Source organism: Budorcas taxicolor, chromosome 20 (genome assembly GCF_023091745.1).
Source record: "Budorcas taxicolor isolate Tak-1 chromosome 20, Takin1.1, whole genome shotgun sequence".
NCBI lineage: Eukaryota > Metazoa > Chordata > Mammalia > Artiodactyla > Bovidae > Budorcas > Budorcas taxicolor.
Window position 1 is genome coordinate 10553536 of NC_068929.1, and position 25685 is coordinate 10579220.

A 25685-nucleotide genomic window follows, 5' to 3' on the forward strand; every position below is an offset into this window, starting at 1 on the left:
GCCGCGACTCTGCATAATAAGTTAAAATATGAAGCAGACCTGTAAAGGCTCCTGGTGAAGCTGACGAGTTAATGCGAACAAAGGACTTCAGAGGGCACTGTCTTCCTTTGTTTGCAAGGAGCGAAATTTCTCAGCACGAATACCTGGAGGGACCGTGCTTAAAGGAAAGTGGGGTTAAAGGACCGAGAGGGCCTTGATTTCTAGTCTCTGGATTCGGGGCGCGCCAGGGGGAGCCTCCTCTGCTTGTTAAACCATTTCTGCCTCTAATATTTAAAAGAAAGCTGGGAAGTGGGGATCTCCACTCTAGCTATAGGGCTAGGCCATTGCAAGTAGCCGTGTGCCCTCGAGCTGGACAATTCACTTCAGATCTCCCTGGACCTCAGATTCCCAATCCGTAAAAAAAGAGGGCGGGGGGCTGGACTGGTAATCTCTACAGTTCATTCATACACTTTATTCCAAATGTCCAATAAAAAGAAAACCGGGCATTTCAGCTCCCCGTGGAAAGACAAGCCCTTGGTGCAAAGATCAAAAATGGGTTTCATAAATAGTGGTTGCCGTTCGAGATTTTCTAATCACTTTTCCTTTTCGTGGCACGCGGCGCTACAAACGTGTACGGGCTGAACCATTTCTCTGCTGAACTCCTACCCAACACAACCTAGCGATAAAAGATAGGAAAGGGCCAGGTCTGAGGGGGCGATTAAAGGTTTATCTCTACAGAGAGGTGGCGGCGTGGCCACTCCTTGGAGCAGTTGGTTTTGAATCAAGCGGCCACAGCGATTGGCTGCAAAGCACGTGGTGCGCGCTCCGCCGGACAGCGCCCGGCTGCTGCCGCCTAGGGCGGCGTGGGGCAGAGTCCGGCCGCGGGTGCCGCACCCGCGGGGAGGGTGCGGGAGGACGTGGGGGCAGGAAGCGCCCGGGGCTCGAGTCTTTCCGGTCCCCTGCCCTACAAAGGGGCCCTACAGCCCGGCCTTGCCCAACCTGCGGAGTGCCTACAGTGTCCAAAATTGTGTCCAAACCTCGCCACTGTCCTCTTTGCAGGTATCTCGCCCAGCGGGCAGGCTGTGTGCGCCCAGGGCGCGAACCACTAACACCCGTCTCGCCTCTTGTCTCTCTTTGCTGAGCCTCACGTCGGCTCCCGTAACGCGGAGCACACACCTGGGGGGCCGCGCTGTCCCCAACCACCCCAGAAGGGTCCCTCAGCACCGGACTCTGCTCAAGACACAGCGACCCAGGAAAACTTGTTTTACTCGCGATTCCCGAAGGTTGCAGCTGCTCGTGGCTGAGATTTCGCATCCTCTTTGTCTCTCTCTCTCTCTCTACTTGCCACAGCCCCCTCCCCCGCTTCCTCTCTCGATTAACTCCCCCGACACGCTCTCCTCCCCTTCCTCCTCCTCCTCCTCCGCCGGCCGCTTTCACGCGCTTCCTCCCTCCCTCCCCTGGTGTCACTTTTTGCCTACGCGCCCTCTCCCCTCCCCTCCCCTCCCCTCCCCGTCTCGCCGCTTATAGCCGGGCGCTGGGCTGCCGGGCGCAGACTGCTCGGGCAGCCGGAGAGGAGGCGGCGCGGCTGAGGCGCTGCAGAGACCGAGTGGAGACGCCAGGCGGCCGCCGGCGCGCACAGCTCTTTCCAGCTCCCTCCCCCGAGCGTTCAGCCCGCCTCCTTCCGCGGCGCCTGCGGCCGCTGGCTCCCTCTTCCCTCCCGAGCGCCCTCCGGGAGCTGCTCCGCGGGTGGCAGGCACGGAGTCCGTGACCTGGGAATCGTGAGACCGCGGCGATCAGCCCGCGGTAACCAGCCAGCAAGCCGGAGCCCCATGCGCGCTCCTTTCGCCGGGGCCGTCGCTGTTGCTCCCTGGGGCTGAGACGTCTGATCCGTCGCCTCCCCGCCGGGTTACCGAGGCCAGACCCAACTAACTGGTTGTGCACTGTGGCCGGCCGCCACTGCTGTAAGTCTCCGCCACCGCCGCGGACCTGTTGCGGGCGCCGTGGGTGTCAGGGTCTGCCTGTGTGTGTGTGTGTGTGTGTGTGTGTGTGCGCGCGCGCGCACCGCGGAGCCTGGAGCTCCGACCCAGGTGGCGGTGGGGAACTGTTCTCGGGCGGAGACCCCGGCCCGCCGCTGCGCTTCTCTGGCAAGCAGAGCCGGGCACTGCCCGAGGGACCTCCTCTGCGCCGCCGGGACGAGCCGCTGGGGAGAGAGGAGCTCAGCCAGGATACGATCGACACCCCCCCCGCGCCCCGCCGCCCCACTCCCCTCCGGGGGAAGGGCTATGCCTAGCGCGCGGGATTGCTTGTTCCCCTTGCACCCTACGCGGCACTGGGGTCACGCACAGACACCCCTAGTGAGGGCATCTTCACTGCGGCCAGATGTCTGTGGGGAATGAATGAAAACTGCTTTCTAAAAAATTATTTTTTTTGTCGTTCAAGTTGTTTAGCCTTAACATGGTTAGTTTCGAAGGATAGGAATCGGTAGGCGGGGTGGAGATGAACCACTGAACTTGGCGTGTATCTGGTGTCGCCCACACTGGCATGTGTTAGCGTTACAAGTGCTACAGAGGACTCTATGGTAAAACGCTTTTCTTGTTAACAGCCTCTTTATAGTGTTGTTCCTTTGTTATCAATAATGTAAACTGCCTGAGAAAATCTGCCTAGTTTCTCCTTCGATGGCCTGGAGATCAGGTTCAAAACTTAAAGAAATTTGACGCGCTGCTAAGTATTGGAGGCTGAGATCCTGGTTAAAGAGCATTAAGTGAACTGAAGTTACTGTAGCCAGAATTCCTTTTGATGTTCACTGGTAATAGCAGCCCTTTTCGCCTTCTTTGTAGAGGCAGGTTAAATATATGTGTGCGTTTTTTGGCCACTTACTTGGCATGCAAATATTATTTCTCTGGGGGCTTAAAAAATGCCAAAAGGATGATTCATTCTGTGTTGAAGGTGTGTTTAGAGTCTGTGTACGTGGTTTCTGCTGATGTTTTCATGTTTGCATACTTTTAAACCAAAAGACAAGTTGTCTCCCTTGGGTCTTCAAGTGTACCTTTTAATCAAATATTCCTGCAAGATTGTTGGATTTTGACTGTGACACACTTCTCCATCTGGGTGGCATCCAAGATGACAGGCTAGGCTCTTCTGCTGGCTTTTGAACCTACTTGGGAAATCCAGGAGCATAAACACAGGCTGTAAAGAGATGCAGATCCTATATCCCTGTCTTCTAAACTGTTATGTTAAGTATAAGCCTGGCTATGAGTGTTGTTTTACACTGCTCAGGGAAATGCCTTCTGGGCCTGGTGGGTGTGATTCCAGCTCAATCTGCAGGCACTTTGGTGCTTCTGTACCTTGTGCAAGAGCCTCATTCTTCTGTCAGCTGCATTCACTCTCAGCCAGAAAGAAGGCAGCTTTTTTTTTTTTTAATTGAAATACAGTTGATTTACAATGTTGTTAGTTTCAGGTATACAGCAAAGTATTCAGAATACACACACATTTATGAATTCTTTTCCATTATAGGCTATTGCAGGACATTGAGTATATATGCTGTTCGGTAGGTCCTATACTATACAGTAGGTCCTTGTTGGCTGTCTGTTGTATATACAGTAGTGTGTGTATTTTAATCCCAAACTCCTAATTTATTCCTCCCTTCCCCGTTGGTAACCATAAGTTTGTTTTCTATGTGTGTGTCTATTTCTGTTTTGTAAATAAGTTCATTTCTATCTTTTTTAAAAAAGGTTTTCCATTTGCGCAATATCATATGACGTTTGTCTTTATCTGACTTACTTTGTGTGATAATCTCTAGGTCCATCCAAGGGAGGCAGGTTTTGAGATTGCTTTGGAAGCATTCGTTAAAAAAAACATTAAAAAGCATAGCTACTCATTTGGAATTCTTGCAAGTTTCTATATAAGGCATAAGAGTATTTGTACCATTTTTTGAGGTTTAGGCTAAAACTCTTCAAAGTACTGAAGACTGAATGTGCTCATGCTCATGTGACTACAGCAGTTGAACAGCAGGGATGCTAATTCAGGTTTTGAACACATTGGAGAACCTGGTGCATTTACATAGGGTCCTGTCGGTTGTTCTTCGGAGCATTGGGCCTTGGGTGACATGGACTAGACCTTAGAGGCTTAGCTTGACATGGGGGTGATGCTGGCCTCTTCACCATTTGTCACAGCTCAGGTCACTGTGGAGACTGATGGGTGCTTCCTAAAGTCTTAACACCAGAGCCGTAGGACTCTGTTGTTTATTTTCTTCTCCAGTAAATCATGGTTACTCATGATGAAAAGTTACATGCCTAAAATAAAAGAAAACAAGTTGCAACTCCTAATATATGAGACCAGTGAGTCAAAGGCACCTGCCTCTGTTGTTCTCTGTGCCTGCCTTGCCTCTGCTGGTCAGGTTGAAGGAAACAAGGCTGGTAAGGACTAGCTGTTCCCTGTTTGGAACAGATACTGTATCAGTGCAGTTCACCGTCCTGGAATAAACAGCTTCCCTACGAATCCTCTGACAGGCGGGTTCCTGAAGCCTTTATTCCTTTGACTTAACAGAAGGGTAGGGTTAAAAAGGAAGAAGATAATTCAATTTTTGAAGTTAGGTGATAGGCATGTCCTGTATCTTTAGCTTACACTTTGATTACTGAGGAAAGCCAAAGAGTCGATTCTGTTCTGCTATAATTCCCATTTAGATACTGAGAAAAGCACTGTAGTCGGCAAATAAATTCTAGAGTGACCGTAAGTTAACAATGGCTGGCAACACACACACACACACACACACACACACACACACATGTGTGTATGTGTGTTTTGATTTAGATAAAGTAACATCTGCATTCTGATCTCCCTATATGCAGGTGCCAGCATTTGTAGGCACCCAGGGATGGCCCTGGTGATCCCTGTGTAATCGAGAGAGATCAGTGGATACACGCTTTGTTCTTGAAGCTGGTTTTCTAAGAACTAACTTAAAGCAGGAAGAATAGAACATTGGAACTCCTGACTTTGCTACTCAAACTTGTCTTTCTTTTCTGGGCACAAATCCCCATTTTGGAAGCTGGCCAGAGCAGAAAAGGTGGGTGGTAATTGGGGCCAGAGTCTCTTCTGTGTTTCCAGGATAGCTTGCTGATCAGTATATGGTCATGTTTATATTGGGGCTCTTTTAGGACTGAAGTGGTAGAGGTGTCTGGTTAGAAATGATTTGTAATGTTAAGTAAATGTTTGGTCACTTCAGAAGTTGGCTTACACCTGTGGCTTTAGTGTTACATTTCCCATTTACTGTACCTATACTTTAGTAAAGACAGTGGGTATTACCAAAGGAATTCTTAATGGAATTAATTAGTAGGTATTTGTCTTACACATGGCTTTATGTTGCATAGGGCATTAAAACTTGTGCGCATCCCGGCGTTATGAGAGCTGGAGGCCTGGCACTGCAAGTGACCAACCCTGAATCAGCTGGACCAGGGCAGGGCCCTGTGAGAATGAGAGCTTGATCCTCTTGGCTTTTGCTGACTTACATTCTCAAGGACTTCAACATCCTGAAAGTTGGCAATCAGGTTTTCCAAGATGAACCTGCTCTTGAGCAGTGACTTTTTTTTTTTTAAACAACGTATAGGTTACATAGTTCAACAGTGGTGTAAGTGCCTTTCTTTATCAGTAACTGTCTCTGGCTTTGGATGGGCCTGGCCAGCCATCATTCAGATTAGTAGGCAGCGGGGCCCACAGCGCAGTGTTCTGTTCCCTCGTGTCTTTTGTCTTCTGGTTTCGACTGGGGCTTTGGCTCGGCTGTTCTGCACACTGGGAGCATCTCTGTTCAGTAGTTGTGTCTGGTTTTTTGCAGGAGTGGAAACAATGTCTGTCAGTGTGCACGAGAACCGGAAGTCCAGGGCCAGCAGTGGCTCCATCAACATCTACCTGTTCCACAAGTCCTCCTACGCAGACAGTGTCCTCACTCACCTGAACCTGTTGCGCCAGCAGCGCCTCTTCACTGATGTCCTTCTCCACGCGGGCAACAGGACCTTCCCTTGTCACCGGGCAGTACTGGCTGCGTGCAGCCGCTACTTCGAAGCCATGTTCAGCGGGGGCCTGAAAGAGAGCCAGGACAGTGAAGTCAACTTCGACAATTCCATCCACCCGGAAGTCTTGGAGCTGCTCCTCGACTATGCCTACTCCTCCCGGGTCATCATCAATGAAGAAAATGCAGAATCGCTCCTGGAAGCCGGCGACATGCTGGAGTTTCAAGACATCCGGGATGCGTGTGCCGAGTTCCTGGAAAAGAACCTGCACCCCACCAACTGCCTGGGCATGCTGCTGCTGTCCGACGCGCACCAGTGCACCAAGCTGTACGAGCTCTCCTGGCGGATGTGTCTCAGCAACTTTCAGACCATCAGGAAGAACGAAGATTTCCTGCAGCTGCCCCAGGACATGGTCGTGCAGCTCTTGTCCAGTGAAGAGCTGGAGACCGAAGACGAAAGGCTTGTGTACGAGTCTGCAATTAACTGGATCAGCTACGACCTGAAGAAGCGCTACTGCTACCTCCCAGAGCTGTTGCAGACGGTGCGGCTGGCGCTGCTGCCGGCCATCTATCTCATGGAGAATGTGGCCATGGAAGAACTCATCACCAAGCAGAGGAAGAGCAAGGAGATCGTGGAAGAGGCCATCAGGTGCAAACTGAAAATCCTGCAGAACGACGGTGTGGTGACCAGCCTCTGTGCCCGGCCCCGGAAAACCGGCCATGCCCTCTTCCTCTTGGGAGGACAGACTTTCATGTGTGACAAACTCTATCTGGTCGACCAGAAGGCCAAAGAGATCATTCCCAAGGCTGACATCCCAAGCCCGAGGAAAGAATTCAGTGCGTGTGCAATTGGCTGCAAAGTATACATTACTGGGGGGCGAGGGTCTGAGAATGGAGTCTCGAAAGACGTCTGGGTGTATGATACCCTGCATGAGGAGTGGTCCAAGGCGGCCCCCATGCTGGTGGCCAGGTTTGGCCACGGCTCTGCTGAACTCAAGCACTGCCTGTATGTGGTCGGCGGGCACACTGCCGCCACTGGCTGCCTCCCAGCCTCCCCCTCAGTCTCTCTGAAGCAAGTGGAACATTACGACCCCACAACCAACAAATGGACCATGGTGGCTCCCCTCCGAGAAGGGGTCAGCAACGCCGCAGTGGTGAGTGCCAAGCTCAAGCTGTTTGCTTTTGGGGGTACCAGTGTCAGTCATGACAAGCTCCCCAAAGTTCAGTGTTACGATCAGTGTGAAAACAGGTGGACGGTCCCAGCCACCTGTCCGCAGCCCTGGCGTTACACGGCGGCAGCTGTGCTGGGCAACCAGATTTTTATTATGGGGGGAGATACTGAGTTCTCCGCCTGCTCTGCATATAAATTCAACAGCGAGACTTACCAGTGGACCAAGGTGGGAGACGTGACGGCAAAGCGCATGAGCTGCCACGCCGTGGCCTCCGGAAACAAACTCTACGTGGTTGGAGGGTACTTTGGCATTCAGCGATGCAAAACTCTGGACTGCTACGACCCAACACTGGACGCGTGGAACAGCATCACCACAGTCCCGTACTCACTGATCCCTACTGCGTTTGTCAGCACCTGGAAACATCTGCCTTCTTAAATGCCTTGCATCCTGGAGAGGGAGAGCCTGAGGTAAGTCAGCTTAGCTGTAAGTATCTGTATAGTTGAGAGAGCTGTTTAAACTCGTACATGGAATAAGACAGGCTCCATATAGCCCATCCTATAGAGGTACCACACAAACTATACCAATAAAAGCACTTGCACCCCAAAGCTTAAACACTTGTGTTGACCACAGCTGCAACACGAGCCAACCCCCCGCCCCGCCCCTGCCCCAGATCATCAGCAGGTGGTTCTCAGCCTCTACTGAGCCTCAGAATCTCCCAAGGAGCTTTCCAAAATCTGCACACCCCAGAGGCTGGATTTGTTGGGTCTGGATGGGTCCTAGGCATTAGCATTTTTAGAAAGTTCTTCAGTGGTTCTAATTATGACCTGGTTGGGAACCCTGACCTATGTTAATAATGCCAGCTGATGTCTTCTGAGCCTTCCCCCTTTGCTGGCTGTTGGGCTCTATGTTTCACATGGATCTTTTCATTTGGTCCCCACAACAACCCTGTGGGATATTATTACAGGATCACTTTATAGATGAGAACACCTGATGTACAGAGGGGTTAAGTAAGTTGCCTGAGGTCATAGGGCTCAGCAGGCAGAAAGGTTGGTCAAGAGTTCAGCCCAGGCAGTCTGGCTGTAAAGCGTAAGCACTTCAGCTCATGCCAAAAGGGCATTTAGTACCCTTCACACTGGTATCACCCCAGGAGATAATTGTTGATATTTAAACTGAGCTTCCTCAAACCCTTTTTGGAATGAAGTAGGGTTTCAAAAATTGAATGCTGAAAATTATTTCCAGTGTATTCTGTCCAAAATTATTTATTAGCTTATTTAAAATGTCCCCCCGCCACCCCCCCCTCCCCATCCCCAAACTGCCCCCTTTAGGGCATTTACTAACTTTCATGAAATCTGGGTCTGTCCTTGGAAAAAGTTGCACATGCATTGTATGAGCTTGTCTGATGCATGGACACAGAGCCATCCAAACCGCCCTCCCTGCAGCTTTTCAGAGTTAATCATTCAGGCTGACCCCATTGTCAGGGTGAACAAGAGTTGTGTTTCTGTGTCATGTATCTGAGTACATAATGGTTGTCTTGTGTACTTAAGAGTATATCATACTCTTGGTTCAAATAATTAATAGGCCTTCGCAGTTCAGGGTTCAGGGAGCTAATGGCTGCCTTGCTTGCTTGTAAAGCACTCTCGGGATTGGCCCCGAAGTCACTTAAACATGTGTAAGCGTAGCACAGGGCACATAGAATAGGTTGATTTGTTTTGGTGACTAGAGGGCTCATTACTAATAATAAGAGGATGAAGTTTAAGAATCTGCTTTGGAGGAGCTGCTTGTGATAATGAACTCATTACTTGGAAAGGTTTGGTTCTGTGTTTAGTATGTTTCATACCTTTCAAGGGGACCATCCAGCAAAGAGGGGGTTTGGACTCTTCATTTGTCTTCTCTTTCCTCATCTCTTACAGCTTGTTTAGAAACACCAGTAAAATTGACCTCCCTTTCACATGTAATTTTTCTGTTTCTTTCATTTCTTCTTCATCTCCTCCTGCCTGTTACAGGTGGTACAGTTCTTAGTAACGTAATGTTTACCTGTACTGAGACACCGTCAGGGGTGCAGGACTGTCCTCTGGGGAGCAAATAGGGTAACTGTTCCAAACCAAACTGGTTTTTGCAGCCTTGCTGTCATCTCAGTAATCCTGAATAAACAAATTCTCTGAAAGGGGTTATTTCATTTGCAATATAAATGCATTACTCAACTCTAAAGCAAGTTTAAAGAACCTTCTAGGCAGAAGCATCAATTAACAGCATGCTAAATTGGGTGTTAGTCCAGAATTGACTATATTTGCATAGGAGAGCCTTAAAAATTGCCAGTGACAGTGGCGAGACTTCCAAGTGGTAATTGGCTTGGCATCATTGGAGCAAGATAAGGAACTGGAGGCAGAAAGAGAGCGACCACGTGTGTCTGGTTCTAGCCTTCAGCTGTGGAGTCTGGACCTCTCTGCACTTCAGACTTCCCCTTTGTTAAATGAGTGATTCGAATTGTGCTTTCCTTGAGATCTGTCCCAGTTTAGACTTGGATGAATTGATAAATGAAAAAAAGCAAAGAAAGGGGTAAAAATACCTAGCCCATGTCTGTGTTTTCTTTCCTCCCTTCAATTTAGACCTTACCTCGAAGTGGAATTAGCTTTATGTGTTGGGGGAAAATGAGGTTTCTATAACTGTTACCTGCTTGTTATCTCTATACTTCATTTTTGGTACCTTCTTTCTCAGCCCAGAGTGAATATGTTAGCAAACACTTGAATTCACCCTCTCCTGGGTCTTTGAACCTATTTAATCACACATGTCCGGCCCCTGGGAAATGGAGCAAAAAAAGTGTTGGGTTATATTCGAAACATCCTCTCCACTCTTGGTGCTATTAGCCAGAGTCAAGCACAGGACAAGCAAATTTGAGGGGGCTGGATTTGCCTTTTTAAAGGACGGTGTGGGCCTGATCAAAGCCACTCTTGCAGTTTCCGACGGGGAGAATGTTGGTTTAAATTTTTAAAGTTTACTGCACACCAGATAATGTTAAAACACTTAAGCCGGATGGAGTGACTTAAAAGAAGTACTGTGTAGGTATCAAACTTGAGCTGCAAGTGCTTCCGGGACCTGGCTTTGCCTTCCAAATGTAGGTGCTATCTGAATTAATACAGTGTTAACACAGTTTCCCTCTGCCTGAAAGCTTATCCACCAAGGTGATTTTAACTCTTTGTTGCTGCTCTGTCAGCCCTGGGAGGGACAGAAAGGAAATGCCTTTGATTTCACTGCGTGTTCATGATGCTCTGTGGCCCCAGCTTGACAACACTTGGATTTTGGTTCGCTTTGTTCCCTGCTCCCCTTTCTAGAGGTGTTTTTGTTTTGGGTTTTGTTTGTTTGTTTTTCTGTTTGAGTATGCAACATCTTGAAATTTCATATTATTGCAAGATACATTCTTTTGGCCTCATGTTGATGTATAGGTTCCAAGGAGGTGGGGGTGGGGGATGACACCGTAGTCTAAGGAATGTCTTGAAAGCTTGAATCACTGTTTTGAAATGGAAGAAACAGCTAATGGAATGAATCAGACTTCTGAACACAGGAGAGAAAGAAGGACTCTGTGAGTGATGAGCGGCCGCTCCTCAATTCCCTTTGTCTCTACTTGGAACTTCAGCACTGGGGCTGCAGATTCCTATGCTAGGGCTGGAAATGTGCTCCGAGACCAGATAGGGGGAGCTTTTCAAAGACAAAAGCCCTCTGCAAACTCTCCTTATGTAAAATTAGACTTAACCAAGTGTGAAGGATGGGTGGTGTGAGAAACCACCAGCTCCCATGAAACCTGCAAGCTTGTGCTCACAGCACCTTGAATTGATGATCGGCGGGCGGTCAGTCCTGTAGGTGATAATGCTGAACGCTGCGTGCCACAGCCCGAGTCTCCTAAGTGTGGACTGATGGACTTGGAGAATAGACTCCAGCCTTGGCTGCTGAGGCCTGGTGTGCTGTCATGTGAAAAGAAGCGAGGCTGACTTCTGCCGTAATGAATAGCAGAGATGCATTTAAATAAGAGGATTAATATGTCTGCTTTCTATATGGTGAATAAACTTAATTTGGAATCCTTTATGGTAAATGGGCCAAAGAGGGTGGGGGTGAGTTGGCAAAGGAATCTCTTGTGATCACTTTACAGTGGTGCTGTTTACCATGGAGAGGAATTACGCATATCAGAAGCAGAAGATGTAATAGCACCTAGGTGTATAGGTTTGATTTGCATGTATGTATGGTTAATCAGGAAGTGAGGATCTTTTCTGTGGACACCATTGTTTTTGCTGGAGCGTCTGCCTGCACGAATGCACAAGTGTACTCTTTTAAGTCTGGCATTTTATATGTCTTTGCACATTGCCTGCCAAATGTGTAATTAAGACCTTTAGAAGCAATATTGGCCAGCTCTGTCCTGAGTTTAATTTTTTTTTTTTAGATTTGAGACTAACAAAAAAATCTTCCTTCTCTTCTATTTTAGCTGACTCCATCCCTCGATGAGACAAGATGCAATTTCTACTTTAGAGAGGCCAAATCGAATGAAAGACAAGAAAAAGGAAAAGAAGTGGCTACAAGACTCGCGTCCAATCCACCGCACCTTGTAAATGCTTCTAACTGGACATGAAGGAAGGGGGTGGGGGAGGGGGTGGGATTTTCAGTGCAAGTAGCACATGGTTTAAATATGAATGAACAAACCTGTGATCTAGTCCTTGTCTTGTAATTGTGGATTAATGTCAGCATTAATCAGCTTCTCAAAGGGAGAGAAAAGCCAGCCCTTTTTCCTTGCTGTACCATATTCAGCATTTGATTTTCCATGGGTTCCACCACTTATGTGTAAAATTTGAAATGGTTGTCACCTCTCTCTGAGGAGCAAGCTTGAAGTCTCCACACCAGCTGCTGTTGGAGATTTGAAAACCCGACTGTGGGGCCAGGAGGGGAGGTGGCTGGGCTGGCTGCAGAAGTGAGGACCGCTGGACTCCACGCTAATCTCCCAGGGCTGTGCTCCCCAGAAACGCTTCTGAACAATGGGGACATTGTTGGTAGCTGTTTGCTAGACGTTCTTTTCTATTTATAAGTGACTTTAAACTTTCCCTTGTCTGGTAAGAAATGTGTTGTACATTTAGCTATTTATTATTTGAATCCTGCATGCTGAAACAGTGCTTATAGTTGTCTTCACGTGTATGGACGCGTGTGAATGGTTGTACGTTTTGCACAATTTTGTGACCGTTGTGATGTGCTCTGCTGCACAAAAGTGAAAACTTGGGCGTTACAATTAGGGGTATAACTGGAGGGTGGGTTGGGCAGGGTTGGGGGGGCAGATTTTGTAAATGTCAAGACAGGGAAAGATTACAAAATAGAAACTTAAAGTTACATCCTAGAGGTAGGGAAAGCATGAAGGTCATTTTTTTCTTAAACTTAAGTCAGCTTTGGGGTGTCGTGGGCTCTGGGCATGCCAGTGGCTCCTGGGGCAAGGGAAACCATCTTTCTGTCCTTCCCGTCCCTGTTCGATTTACTTGCTTCTGTCTCAGCTACTGAAGTTTGGAAAGGACCAAATCACTTGGCAGTTTTTTGTTTTTATTTCCCCTTTGTGTGATATCCTGAAATCCTGGAAATTCTATGGACTAGTTCTGTATATAGGGCACAGGTAAAGGCATTGTCCAAAGTTTATTTATTTATCTATTTATTACCCTGTGAGAATGCTTGGCCATAACCCCAGTTAACAGGAAAAAACAGAACTCTCACCGACAGAAATTAATTCACTCATCAGATTTGCTTGACCGAAACTGGTCGTTCTCTCTTCCTGCTGTAGCATTTAGCAAGTGCTAAAAGTTCTCCAAGGTGATATTCAAAGGGGTACAGTGTAAACTTCAGTGCTCTCTCTTAGGTAAGCCTCTAAAAGAACTCTTTGGTGCACAAAAGTGACACACATGGCCCCCCAAACACCAAAGAACTAAGCAGTGGCCCCTGCGGAGAGGCCTCCCTGGAGAGCTGGAAATGGGTTGTGAATACATTCTTTGCTAGTTCCAGTGCTTGTTTGCTAAACATGTGCCGTGATAGGTATTAGTGGTAGACTCATAGGTGCTTCCTCGCAAGTGTCGGGGGAAGCCCAGCACCTGCAACTCACACTGCTTCTATTGCTGTTTCTCATAATATTGTATCTTAGAAAACAGGGTTTAAGACCAATAACCTTTGACATTGTGTGTTTGCATTGTCTAAAGACAGATAAATCCCTCACATTTCTCTCCACCTGAATTCATTAGACTAATTATACATGTCTGTCCGTGCTGTGAATAAGTGGGCTATAGTTGGACCAAAATAAATGAGCCATTGAAATCAAAGGGAGGGTCTTAATACTTTCTAGCAGTCAGTCCCTCGCTCTTAGATGTGTTCTAAGCAATGCAAATGTCTGATTGTACCCTGGCAGTATATTGTAGCAGTTACAGCTCTGTAGTTTATGATGCAAATCTGGCAAGATGTGGGTGTCGCTACATGGCTTTTGAGAGCAGGGTGAATTTTCTGCAGCTGTTTCGAAGTTGTGGTCTATCCTTGAATCCTCTATTAATTGCAGTGTGTGAGCCAGAGGGGAGCGGTGGTCAGGGTGGGCCCGCAGCCTGCAGGGAACTTTCTGGACTCCTGCTCTTTGAATTGACAGAGGCATTTGGGCTCACTACTTGACCATTCTCACCCTGTGAAATGTCCTACACTTTGAAGCAAATACAATTCACAGCACAGCGCACACAAAAACCTTGGCATAAGACAGAGAAGGTTCTTCTTATTCTGTGGACTGGTTGCTGTGGAAACGGATAACAAAGGGCAGCCTTCCACTTCTGGTATAATTGTGTAGACCCCTTTTCTCTGGGCTTGACACCTGTCTGAATAAGAATGATTAGAGCTGAATAATATCCCTTTCTTGACTATTTTGAGTATGTGGTTAACGTACAAAACTGTGTAAGTTGAAGAAGTAAAGTGTTCGTGTTCATATGTACTTGTTTGCTACTACATTTTTGAGGTTTTGTAAAACTGTTATTTTTTTTTTCACAATGTGAAACTGAAGGTCAAATAAATTATTAGAGATTTTCTCTTCATTGTGTGTATGGGTCATTATTGAATATAATTTTAGGCATTGAAAAATTGTGCTTTTACTAGTTGAATTCAAAAGAGGATCATTTCAAATTTTTCTGGGTGTCCTCTATTTCACCATTTGGTTACATCCATTTATTAGAGCAATTTTGCTTTAATTTTTAAGTAATTTAAAGTTTTGGCCTTTTAGAATGTTTAAGCAAACCCAAAGTATACCTCAGTTGGGCTTACTGATAGTTTAGATTATAAAGTCATGTACTATGTAGTGATAAGACAACATGCTTAATATATAGAAGGAATTAGGTTTTTGTACTCTTCATGGGATATGTTTTGTGAGAAAAGAGGCTGGAGGTAAATCCTGTTTTCATCTGACACTGCCTTAGAGTCATTTAAAGTAAGTGGAAATGTATGCATATTATTTCTTTGAAGTGACATGAAAAAGCACAAGTTTAACCCCTCTGGTACACTTAGCTTCTTTCCAGTTGAAAGCCGCCATCCCAGCCGGCTCATCGTAAAGCCTCTTGCCCCCACTTCGGGATGGCTTCATGTCTCACGGAGATGCTCCTGTATCACTTAAGGTGGACCCTTTGTTGTTTTAACGGGCAGAGCAACATTGGGCATAATCTTTTTTGGATAGACCATAAATACTGCCTAATTAGAAGTCTAGGAGAGACACAAGTAGGCAGAATGCAATTACTGCCCTTGGACTTGGACCAAGATGTCAGAGCAGATGCCTCAGGTTTTACAGAAGCGTCATTCAGGCCCATGCTGGGTGAGGCTGGTCCGGAGCCAAGCCTTGAGAACAAGTGACGAGTCCTCTGGTCCCTCGGCACACAGTGCTCATGACCCATGGAAACCCTGCTGGAGACGTCGTCTATGATACCATGTGACGTGGTGAGAGGGGAGAGTTAGTAGACACGTGGGACTCAGATGCTGAGGGAAAGCCTTGATGCCAGTCCTCAGAAGGCTGGAGAAGAGTTCATGATTTGGACTGACTTCTCATTCTCAGGAGTTCTTTATCATCTCAGTAGGGATGTGTAAACAGATTAAAGAAGATGCTAAAGATTCCTAATTTTCATTCATTTGTAAATTTCATTTCATTCAGTTATCGTTACCACCCTAATGGTGGCTGCATTAGTCTGGATTGCCTTCAAATGTGTATAACCAACTGAAATCTGGCCATGGTGGTTTAACCACAGTGGTGAAAACTTTTGGAGGCTGGCAATCCAGGGCTTGGACAGTATGCCTACAAGGCCATCAGGGGTCTGGGGTTCTTCTTAAAAAAAATTATTTATTTTGTTTGGCTGTGCAAAGTCCAGCCGCTGCAGGTGGGATCCTCAGTTGCAGACGTGGGATCCTTTTGTTATGGCATTCTGGGTCTTTAGGTTTCAGCATGTCTTTAGTGTCAGACTTCCCTGTCTAGGAATCAAAGCTGGGCCCCCTGCATTGGGAGGGCAGAGTCCCAGGCTCTGGATTACCAGGGAAGTCCCGGGGGCTCTTCTGCCTCGGCATCCTGGGCGTGGGCCTCTGGTCCTTATGCGTACAGGCTGGCAGCTGTGCCGTTCTGTGCTTCGTCCCTCAGTCATGTCCAAATCTTGGACTGTAGCCTGCCAGGCTTTTCTGCCTATGGGATTCTCCTGGCAAGGATATTAGAGTGGGTTGCCATGTTCTTCAGGGAATCTTCCCAACCCAGGGATTGAACTGTGGTCTCCTGCCTTGTAGGTGGATTCTTTACCAGCTGGGCTACCAGAAAAGCCCATGGCAGCTGTACCTCACAGAACTGCACGTGCATTCTAGGCAGCAAAGATGGCAAAGGGGAAAAAGTATTAGCCGATGAAATTTCCTTTTTCTTGAGACAATAGTAAGTTTTCCGAAAAGACCCACCTCAGAAACGTAAACACCTCTCACTGGCCAGAATTGGGTCTCACAACCTCCTAAAGAAGTAAGAGAGCCTGATAAGAGGAGTACTTTTACGTACTCCTCTTACAAGGCATGATGCCACCCCATACAAAAGTGATTTTTTTGTTGCTAAGGGTGAAAAGGAGAGCAGATGTTGCTAAGCAATTGCTGCCTAGGGTCTGCCACAGTGGATAATCCAAGGGTCATTTTAAACAATAGCCCCATTGATGGAGTGACTATGATGCACTGGGGCTGCACTAAGGACATGCTTTCCTTCATTTCTTAATTCTCATAACAAATGCAGGTAAGTGCAGAGAGGTTTCTTAACATCTCTAAGCCTCAATGCCTTCCTCTGTAAAATAAGGATGATTAATTTTTGTTGTTCTTGTTCAGTCAGTAAGCGGTGTCTGACTTGTTGTGACCTCATGGACTACAGCACGCCAGGCTCTGCCCTCCACTATCTCCTGGAGTTTGCTCAGATTCATGTCCTTTGAGTCGGTGATGCTATCTAACCATCTCATCCTCTGCTGCCCACTTCTCTTTCCTTCAATCTTTCCCAGCATCAGGGCCTTTTCTAATGAGTCAGCTAGGAACGTTTATTCATATCTTACGTTTAAGCACCAAGCTCAGGGCCTGGCACATCGGAGTTTCTCACTAATGTTCAGCTGTCATTTTTAGACATTTTAAACATCCAATAAATCAGAATCTGAGTGCTTATTCTGTGTGATGGATTGTGTTGACATGTCCGACGCCTTAATAGATCCTTAGAGCAATTAAGAGGCAGTTTCTGCATGCACGAGGCATGTGGGATCTTAGTTCCCCTACCCGGACTCGAACCCATGCCCCCTGCTGTGGGAGCTCAGAGTCTTAACCACTGGACTGCCAGGGAGGTCCTGAGAACAGGCACTGTTATTACCCTCATTTTGTAGATGAAGAAACAGGTTTTGAGAGATTAACTTGCCAAGGAAGTGGTGAGGCCTGGATTTCAAGGCATGCTCTATGAACCTGTCCAGGAATGTGGAGGGTGGTGACTCATGGGGCTGAGCCTGACTGTGGGAAACCCAGGACTGCCCATGTCTATTGTGTCTGGGAAGGCGTGACATCGTGAGAAGGGCTGAGAAGTTTGCAAGTGATAGGTCCCACCCTGGACACCAGGACTAAAGAAGCAAAGAGAAAGAAAATCTACTAGGCTGCTCACAATGTTCCTTGATGACAGGTTTCTGAAATTCTGATTGAGGTGAATTTTAAAATAAATGGGGGCCCTGGGTGGTTGTTACACTTGGTAACTCATTGAGCTGCACACTTTGACTCTGTGTACTTTTCGTTCATATAATGTTAATCGCTTAAACGTTGAACATACAAATGGACAATGGCCAGTGCATAATAAAAATAGAATTCTGAACCACTAAAACCTGCAGCAACCAGACCAGGAAACCAACTGTATTATTTCCCGTAACCAGCCCAGAATGTCAGGCTGCAATCTACAAGACAGACTTGCAGGAAGTCAGATTACTATCTCTAGCAACTGGTCTAAGAAGCCAAACAATAACCTGTGCAACACATGGCCCCAAACACCAGGACTTGATTAATAACTTCCAGCTTTTCTAATTTTTGTTGTTGCTCCCAACTTAGGACTAACCAGAAAAAAATCAAATATCCCCTCCTAACTATCATATCGGAGAAGGCAATGGCAACCCACTCCAGTACTCTTGCCTGGAAACTCCCATGGATGGAGGAGCCTGGTAGGCTGCAGTCCATGGGGTCGCGAAGAGTTGGACAAGACTGAGCGACTTCACTTTCTCTTTTCACTTTCATGCATTAGAGAAGGAAATGGCAACCCACTCCAGCGTTCTTGCCTGGAGAATCCCAGGGGCGGGGGAGCCTGGTGGGCTGCCATCTATGGGGTCGCACAGAGTTGGACACGAGTGAAGTGACTTAGCAGCAGCAGCAACCTTCATATAGCATGCCTGCTTCTAGTTAGCCTGCCTCCAACTTCCCTAGGTCACCAGCCTCCAACCAGGGCATATCTGAAACCTTCCCTTTTTTCCACTATAAAGCCTTCCCCCTCTGTGCCCGCCTTTGAGTCTCTGCCAAAACCAACTGACAGTGACTAACTCCCCTGCGATATAGCAAGCTCTGAATAAATAGCCTTTGCCTGTTCTCATTTTGTTGGTTTTTGTTTATTTTGATAGACAAATGTTTGTTCAATAAAAAGTTAAATATTTCAATAAAAGTGTTCATAAAAATGAAGTGAGAACCAACATTTTGGGTTCTGGGCAAGCTGGGCTTTCAGAGGATGTTATTTGCATCCTGCATGTCACAGTAAGATGGAACGTACACAACACATATTGTAGGAGAAAAATGGATTTTGAGTTAATGAGGTTGAGATTAGGGCATCTGGTTTGCCAAAAAGAGAGCAGTTGCTTTGTTTGGGAATATTGTGAATAAAGTGAGAACACTTAAGTGAGTTTTACAGCCATATTCATAGTGCACATGAATGTATGAATACATGCAAAAACTTAGCAGTTAATTCCTGGTCTTGCCTGTCACAAATCTTAAGTGCTTTGCCTGTCTGACAGATACTCAGACAAGCCATCTGTCCTGCATTTGAGTTTAATCACAGACAATGAATTGTAAAGCTCTGTTATATGTCAGACCTTGGACCACTAAGTGCAAGACCTAACTTTCAGAGGAAAAATAAAGTGTACATTGAAGCTTGACTAGGAATTAAAAGCAATTTGACTAAGTAAATTATAAATCTACCATAATCCCATCTAGCTCTGCTTACAGCCCAGCTTGCTTTGTGAGTTTGGGAAGACCGAATGAGACAAAGTTTCTGTCTTTCTCTTTCTCTGGTCCTGTTTCCTTGGCAACCATAATCTTTATATGGGCAAAGATGGGGGACGGCATCGAGGAAAGGCAGTTGGACGGGCAGCCAAGTCTTCTATTAATCCTTTTCTTGGGTTGTTGGATGATTTGTTTTGTTCCAAAAAGTGATTTTACACCCAGTTTTTAGACGTTACTGGGGGTGTTTATTGAATATCCTAGAAGGGCTGAGAGTGCTTGCTGATACTGTAAGTACAAAGAAGATGAAATCAGTAGATACAAACTGGGCACCTGCAAAGTGAAAGCGAAAACGTCTCTATCTCTGAGGATCTAACTAATCTGTTCGAGAGCTCTAAATTGCAAACACTGGGGTACCACTCAGCCACCCCCACACATTCTGGCCAAGTCTGTTGCTGCCAGGAGAACCGTTTTGAGAGATCTAGGAATTCTGCTATCATGGGTCTGCTCTAAAGGGAAGGAAGGGAGAAAGAAGAAAAAGCAGAAGGATTCTGGGACAGATGTACCTGGGGGGTCCACCTCACATTCCTTTCAGATGCTCACTGAGGTTGCACCTATTCAAGAGACAGAGGCGGTCAGTCAGCACCCTGTTAAAATGGAAATCCCTAAGCTCCGTCTGGGGGACTGTTAGTATTTGCCTGTTCAAATGATCCAGGCCACTCTGGGGTGGGGCAGGGGTGGGGGTGGGGGCGCTGCATCAGGGAACCCTTAGGGGGCGCCGTTCTGCCCAAGTGGAGTCAGACTGGAAGGCACACCCAGGGGAACACGGAGTCAGGAGGCCCGTGGGTGTTGTAGCAGCAGGTGGGAGAAAAAATGAGAAAGGCACGATTTTACTTCAAAAATGTTACCGTTGGTGGGAGGGAGGGATGAGAGGGCAGAGCATGGAAGACTTTTAGGGCCCTTAAGCTATTCTGTACGATACTATAATCATTGAAACGCCCTTATGTATTTGTCCAGACCCATAGACTATATACCAGGAATGAACCCTAAGGTGATAATGTGTCGGTGTAAGTTCCCAAAAGACCCAGGCTGCAACAGATGGACGACTCTGGTGGGGACTTTGAGAGAGGTGGAGGTTGTGTGTTGCTGGACGGGGGGTTATGTTGCTGGTGTAACTCTGTCCTTTGCTGTCAGTTCTGCTGTGAACCTAAAACTGCCCTAAAAAAAGGTTTATTTAATGCCAAAAAAATAAAAAGAAACAAAAAGAGTCTTTAAAGGATGTCAAATAAATTGTTAAACCTAAATAAGTTATATAGTGTATATATATATATATATATATATATATATATTTAAATTGTTACCACGGGTGGACTCCATGTACTGGAAAGAGAAAATTCTCCCATCCCTGCATTCATTGACCCAGGACCCCGGATCAGGCCCTCCTAGTGGAGGCTTAGGACGTGGAGTCATGATGGGGAACGAGCCACCAATTATAACATCGCTGCCAGGAGGATATGTCCTACACTCCAAGCTGCGAACTTACAATTCACTGTCAGAACTGACTAACTCACAAATTAATGACAGTCGGTATTTTGGCAAATATCTATACGTGAATATCTGCATTTACTGTATAAGTGCTGATCCAGAGATTTTTATTTCTGCACATTTTTTTTCCTTCATAAGACTTTGTGTTTGAAATTTAAGGACTGTAATATATTCTTATTTCCATGTTCAGGTATTTTTCTAGAGCAGAAAGTCAACTTCATAAACGGCAGTTGTTTTTCAGTCACTAGGTCGTGTCTGACTCTTTGCAACCCAATGGACTGCAGCACGCCAGTCTTCTCTGTGAAAGTTGCTCAGTTTTGTCCGACTCTGTGACCCCATGCCCTACAGAGTCTATGGAATTCTCCAGGCCACAATACTGGAATGGGTAGCCTTTCCCTTCTCCAGAAGATCTTCCCAACCCAGGGATCGAACCCAGGTCTCCCACATTGCAGGTGGATTCTTTATCAGCTGAGCCAGGGAAATCCAACATACAAATGCCTGTGTGACTAGAAATTCGTCATTCACTGGTCTATTGGCTGGGAACATTTTCTTTTGAAATAATCAGAGAAGAAAGGGATAATAATCCCAGGTTGAAATATAGAAATGTTCAGAGATAAAACAAGCCATTTGGGAACAACAATGGGTCTTTCGAAAGTTCTGGTAGCACTGATTAAAGATAGCTGGGGGAAGCAGGGTGTCTGTCTCTCAGATGACACAGTTTGGCCTTGCTGGCTGGGGCTAGGGCAAGACGGCTTGAGCCATCTGTGAAGAGGCACCCTGGGAATCCCTGGGGGGTGGAGAATGGGGTGGAGGACAGAGGCGTGATGGAGGCGGGTAACATGTTGCGTGTCCTTTTTCTGCCAGCAGACCAGAGAGGAGGCTGTGAGGAAGATGGGTCTTGGGGGATGACTGCCTATACAATCTCTGAATGGCACCTCCAGCTTTTCTTGCCATCCAAGAACCACGTCCAAAGGCAAAGTCACTCTCAGGAAGGGATTCCCGAGGCCTCTGGGCTGGCACTGCGTGTGCCCTAAACGCTGCACATTCAGTGAGTTACTCGGGCTGGGTGGTGAGCTGTTATCAGCAGATCCCTTCCTGCCTCTGAGAGCAAGGGCTGGGCAGCACCCTTCCCTTTGCATCTCTGAGGAAGGGTGTAGCGGCTCTTTCAAAACAAGAGAAGAAAGGGGCCACCCTCCAGGTGGGAAGGGGTGGTGGGTACTGCACCTGGGGACCAGGGGCCAGGCAGCAGCCTCAGTGGGGAGCAGAAACAGGGGGAGCGGAGAGGGGTGAAAAGCCACTCACCTCCTCAGGTTTGGCTCGTGCACGCACAGCCACGTTCACAGGTGGACCTGGAGCAGTGTCATTCTGTGATGAACGTACATGGTACCTGTAACCCACTGTGTGGGACAGAGCCTGTAAAAGAGGGAAGCGGGGGAACTTTCCTGGATCCAGTGTTTAAGACTCCACATTTCCAATGCAGAAGGTGCAGTTTCAATCCCTGGTCAGGAAACTAAAATCCCACATGCCAAGCAGTCCCTCCAAAAAAAAGGAAAGGAATGAGGGATGAGTAGATGATGGAGCTGTTGATGCCTGGCAGGTGTCTCACTAGCAACAGGAAACATTAGTATTTAGAAAAGCTCTTTCTCTCCTTCCTGCCTTGCTTCACAAGGGTCTGACCTGGGATGTGGTCTGAATCTCTCTCCACTTTCTCTGGTCATTTCCTCATATTCTTCAGGCCTGTCTTCTGAACATCTCTTGCTGGGCTCATCCTGTCTTGATGTCTGCTTCTCAGAAAGTGTTAGTCACTCAGTCATGTCCAACTCTTTGTGAGTCCATGGACTGTGGCCCGTCCATGGAATTCTCCAGGCAAGAATAATGGAGGGGGTTGCCTTTCCCTCTTCCAGGGGATCTTCCCCACCCAGGGATGGAAACCGAGTATCTTATGTCTCCTGCATTGCAGGAAATTCTTTACGGTCTGAGCCACGTGAGGACCCGACTAAGCCAGGAGGGTCACAGCTGAAGACTGAGACTGAAATCGCCACCTACCTGCTGTCTCACCCCTTGACCCTGAGATTTCATGCGGGCCACGCAGGTGTAGGAGCAGGTGAGGGAACGTTTCCAATAGGGATGAGATCATCCGCGTGGCCCAGCTCTCAGTATCACCCTTTCAGAGGGATCATTTTTTTTTCACTTTCATTTTTATATTCAGGGGAGATGACTAAATGGTTTTGAAAACGTCCTAGCATTTGGTAGCAATCTGCCTGAGCAGAGTGATATGATTGCTCTGCTCACAACTAAGCTGCAATTTTCGGCAGGATTTCCAGAGCGCCTCAGCATCTAACAACTCATGAAAACTTGGTGGTAATTTCAGGACGCCTAACATCTGTTTGTTCGTTTCGTTACAAGTCACCTGGGCAAATGCTCTTCCTCCCTCTGCCCCATAAATGAGCTAATATTCAATTAGAACATTCTGGTTAATAGCAGCAGCAATCATCCAGGGGCAGTCTACAACAAAGCCTTAAAAGTAATGGCACTTCCCCACGTTAACAAAACCAAACCATTATTTTCTCTTAGCTCAGATGGGCTATTTGCTGATGTGTTACCAGCTATCACAGCTTATTCTCTGAGGAAGCAGCAGCCTTGGTGTCTTTGAAAAGAAACTGCTCCTTTCATCCAGCGGTTTTGAATAAAAGATTTGGGAGCAATATAATGTGCATTTTTACAATAACGTGGTTCCATAATAGCACTGTGGCCCATCCCTTTCTGATCAGCTTTAAAAGCATGACTATTGCATCTATTCAAGATTTTCCAATGGAGACCTTTGAGCATGCTTTTGAAATAGATGTTGAGCGTGCTGAGTCCCACAGTTATTTCTCCTCTGTTTTTTTTTTTCTCTGAAATGGCTATCATGTTACTCAGGAAGAGCATGATGACTGAACATACCTGCAAAGATCTTAACAGCTTTGGAAGCAGCAGGAAGCCCACCCTGGTCACCTTCAGTTTATTAAACATCCTGACACCCTATCTTTCTTCAAGGTCAATTTTCTGTTGCTGGGGTGTAGAATTGGAAGATGACCAAAAGACAGCCCCTTAGAAGCCGCCACTAATGGATGCCAGCGTCTCGATGCCATCAGCCAGCCAGACAGAAGGGGAGGTGCAGGCATTGTGTGGGGCACCCCCATCCTGCCTTCGGGCATCCAGGGCAAACCCCAAGGGGCAGGGGGTGACTGCAAATGGTCTCAGCTGGGCCCACCGAAAAGCTGAAAGCTCCCTTTCTGTTGTCCATTCAGATTTTCTTTCTCTACTCCAAAGACAAAGCTTTCGCAATCTCATGGGATCAGGACTGATTACCCGTCTGGGGTTTATAGCCAGCCTTGGATTCTGACTCTCGGCCTGTGCTTAATTTTCTGTGGTGACAATTAAAGCTCATTAAAAAGCTGACACATTGTTTTCAGCCTTCCGCTTGTCTCTGTGATTCACTTAGAAGTTTTAAGAAAAGAGGAGGAGAAACCATATTAGTCACAGGAAAGAATAAAGTTTGGGGCCTCCCTTTCTACATCGTAAAGTTATTGGCAATGGGAGAGTCATTGAATGACTTCCACTAAGTCCTTCTGTTGAGACGGTAACAGCAGGAGATGAAGTTAAGCCTCGGGGTGCCATCCTTCACCCACTGGAAGTGGTATTAGTAACTAAAATAGAGTCAGTGACAGCCACACACTTTGCTTGTCACAAGCTCAACCTAGGATTTTAATTGAAGTAGAAATGACAGATGATGAAGAACAAGTTTTTAAAATCCAGAAAAAAGTTTTCATGGGGCAACTTGAGAAAAATAATTTCAAACTTCTTTTTACCAAAGTTAAAATATCTAAGGAACTCAACCTGTTCCCTGTAGAGTAGGTAGCCTAAAACTAGATTTATTTAAAGAAATAAATACTTAATTTGATATTTAACCTAAAGATCATAGTTCCAGATGGAAATATTTTCCAGGGAATTTGAAAACAAATATTTCTGGAGGTGAGGTTTGGGTCTTTATATGGCACCTATAGTAGGAAGCGTCCACAGACATGTACCAGAGGCCTGAATGAAGATGAGAGCATGTTAGCTTGCTCCTGGGAAGTAATTTTTTATAAACCACCCACCTTTTGAGAAATAAAAATTAAGGTAGGGCCAAGTGAAACCATGGTGTAACAAATTTTTGAAAGCCTTTAAGTATGACTCATGTGTAGAAGCTGATAAGCAAGAACTGTATGAAATTTGGGACATACTTTTCCGTGGAAGAGGTGTCATCCTTGGGTGAACTTCCTGTGATGGCCTCTAACATTTTGTGGCCTAAATGCAGCTGACCCCACAGAACCATGCTTGCTTGGATTCTTGGAGCAAGGAGGAGCAATCATACTACTGAATCTGCAAATTGCATTTTTCTGTTAATATGTCATTGAGCTGTTTCCATGTGGATATTTTTCTAATCTGTTCTCTTTTCCTCTGGAAGCAGCTTGGGCATCAGGACTTCAGAAATATAGTAGGCACCCTGGCCAAGTTTTATATATCATTCAACAGCAGATATACCCAACCAGAAAGAGTTTGTGCTCCTTTCTGTTTCACGTTCTGTTAGCCTCCTCAATCCAGGCAGCCTAATAAACACTTGCTACTGTTGTTTGCTTAGTCACTAATTCATGTTTGACTCTTTGTGACCTTATGGACTATAGCCTGCCAGATTCCGCTGCCCATGGGATTTCCCAGGCAAGAATATTGGAGTGGGTTGCCATTTCCTTCTCCAAGGGATCTTCCTGTCCCAGGGATTGAACCCGTGTCTCCTGCATTAGCAGGTGGATTCTTTACTGCTGAGCTACCAGGGAAGCCCAATAAACACTTACTTCACTTCTGCTTTTTGGGGTTCTTTTGCCAGTTTAAGACCTGGAATTTCAGATATATTTGAATGAATGGAATCAGAAAATATATTTCCTCAGTGGCTTGGCTATGAACAGAGTTTCTTAATACAAGCTCTCAGAAGCATTACTGCATAGAAGTGCAGTCTGTTGCCCAACATCTCAGCCCCCAAATCACTTTTCTTGAAATCTTTGCAGTGCATTTGATACCACCGTTGCGGTTGTAGCCTTGGCACCGCTGAACCGCTAACAGTGATGTGCCGGGCTCTATGTCAGTCAACGTTGTCCTGGGATGTAAAATGTTCAGCTAAGAGCTGCTGTGTTGGGCAGCAGAGTAGATGTGCAACA

General features: G+C 46.5%; 1 protein-coding gene across 1 annotated transcript; it reads left to right on the forward strand.

Annotated features, from left to right (window-relative positions):
• Positions 1-1557: 1557 nt before the first annotated feature.
• ENC1 (ectodermal-neural cortex 1) lies at positions 1558-11763 on the forward strand. The gene is made up of 3 exons (XM_052659204.1): positions 1558-1940; positions 5807-7619; positions 11624-11763. The coding sequence occupies exon 2, from the start codon at positions 5818-5820 to the stop codon at positions 7585-7587; it is 1770 nt and encodes a 589-aa protein (XP_052515164.1). The 5' UTR covers positions 1558-1940; positions 5807-5817; the 3' UTR covers positions 7588-7619; positions 11624-11763.
• Positions 11764-25685: the final 13922 nt, after the last annotated feature.

What these genes read in the sequence shown, in the direction of transcription:
- ENC1 (XM_052659204.1), top strand. Translation starts at nt 5,818, where the DNA reads ATGTCTGTCAGTGTGCACGAGAACCGGAAGTCCAGGGCCAGCAGTGGC.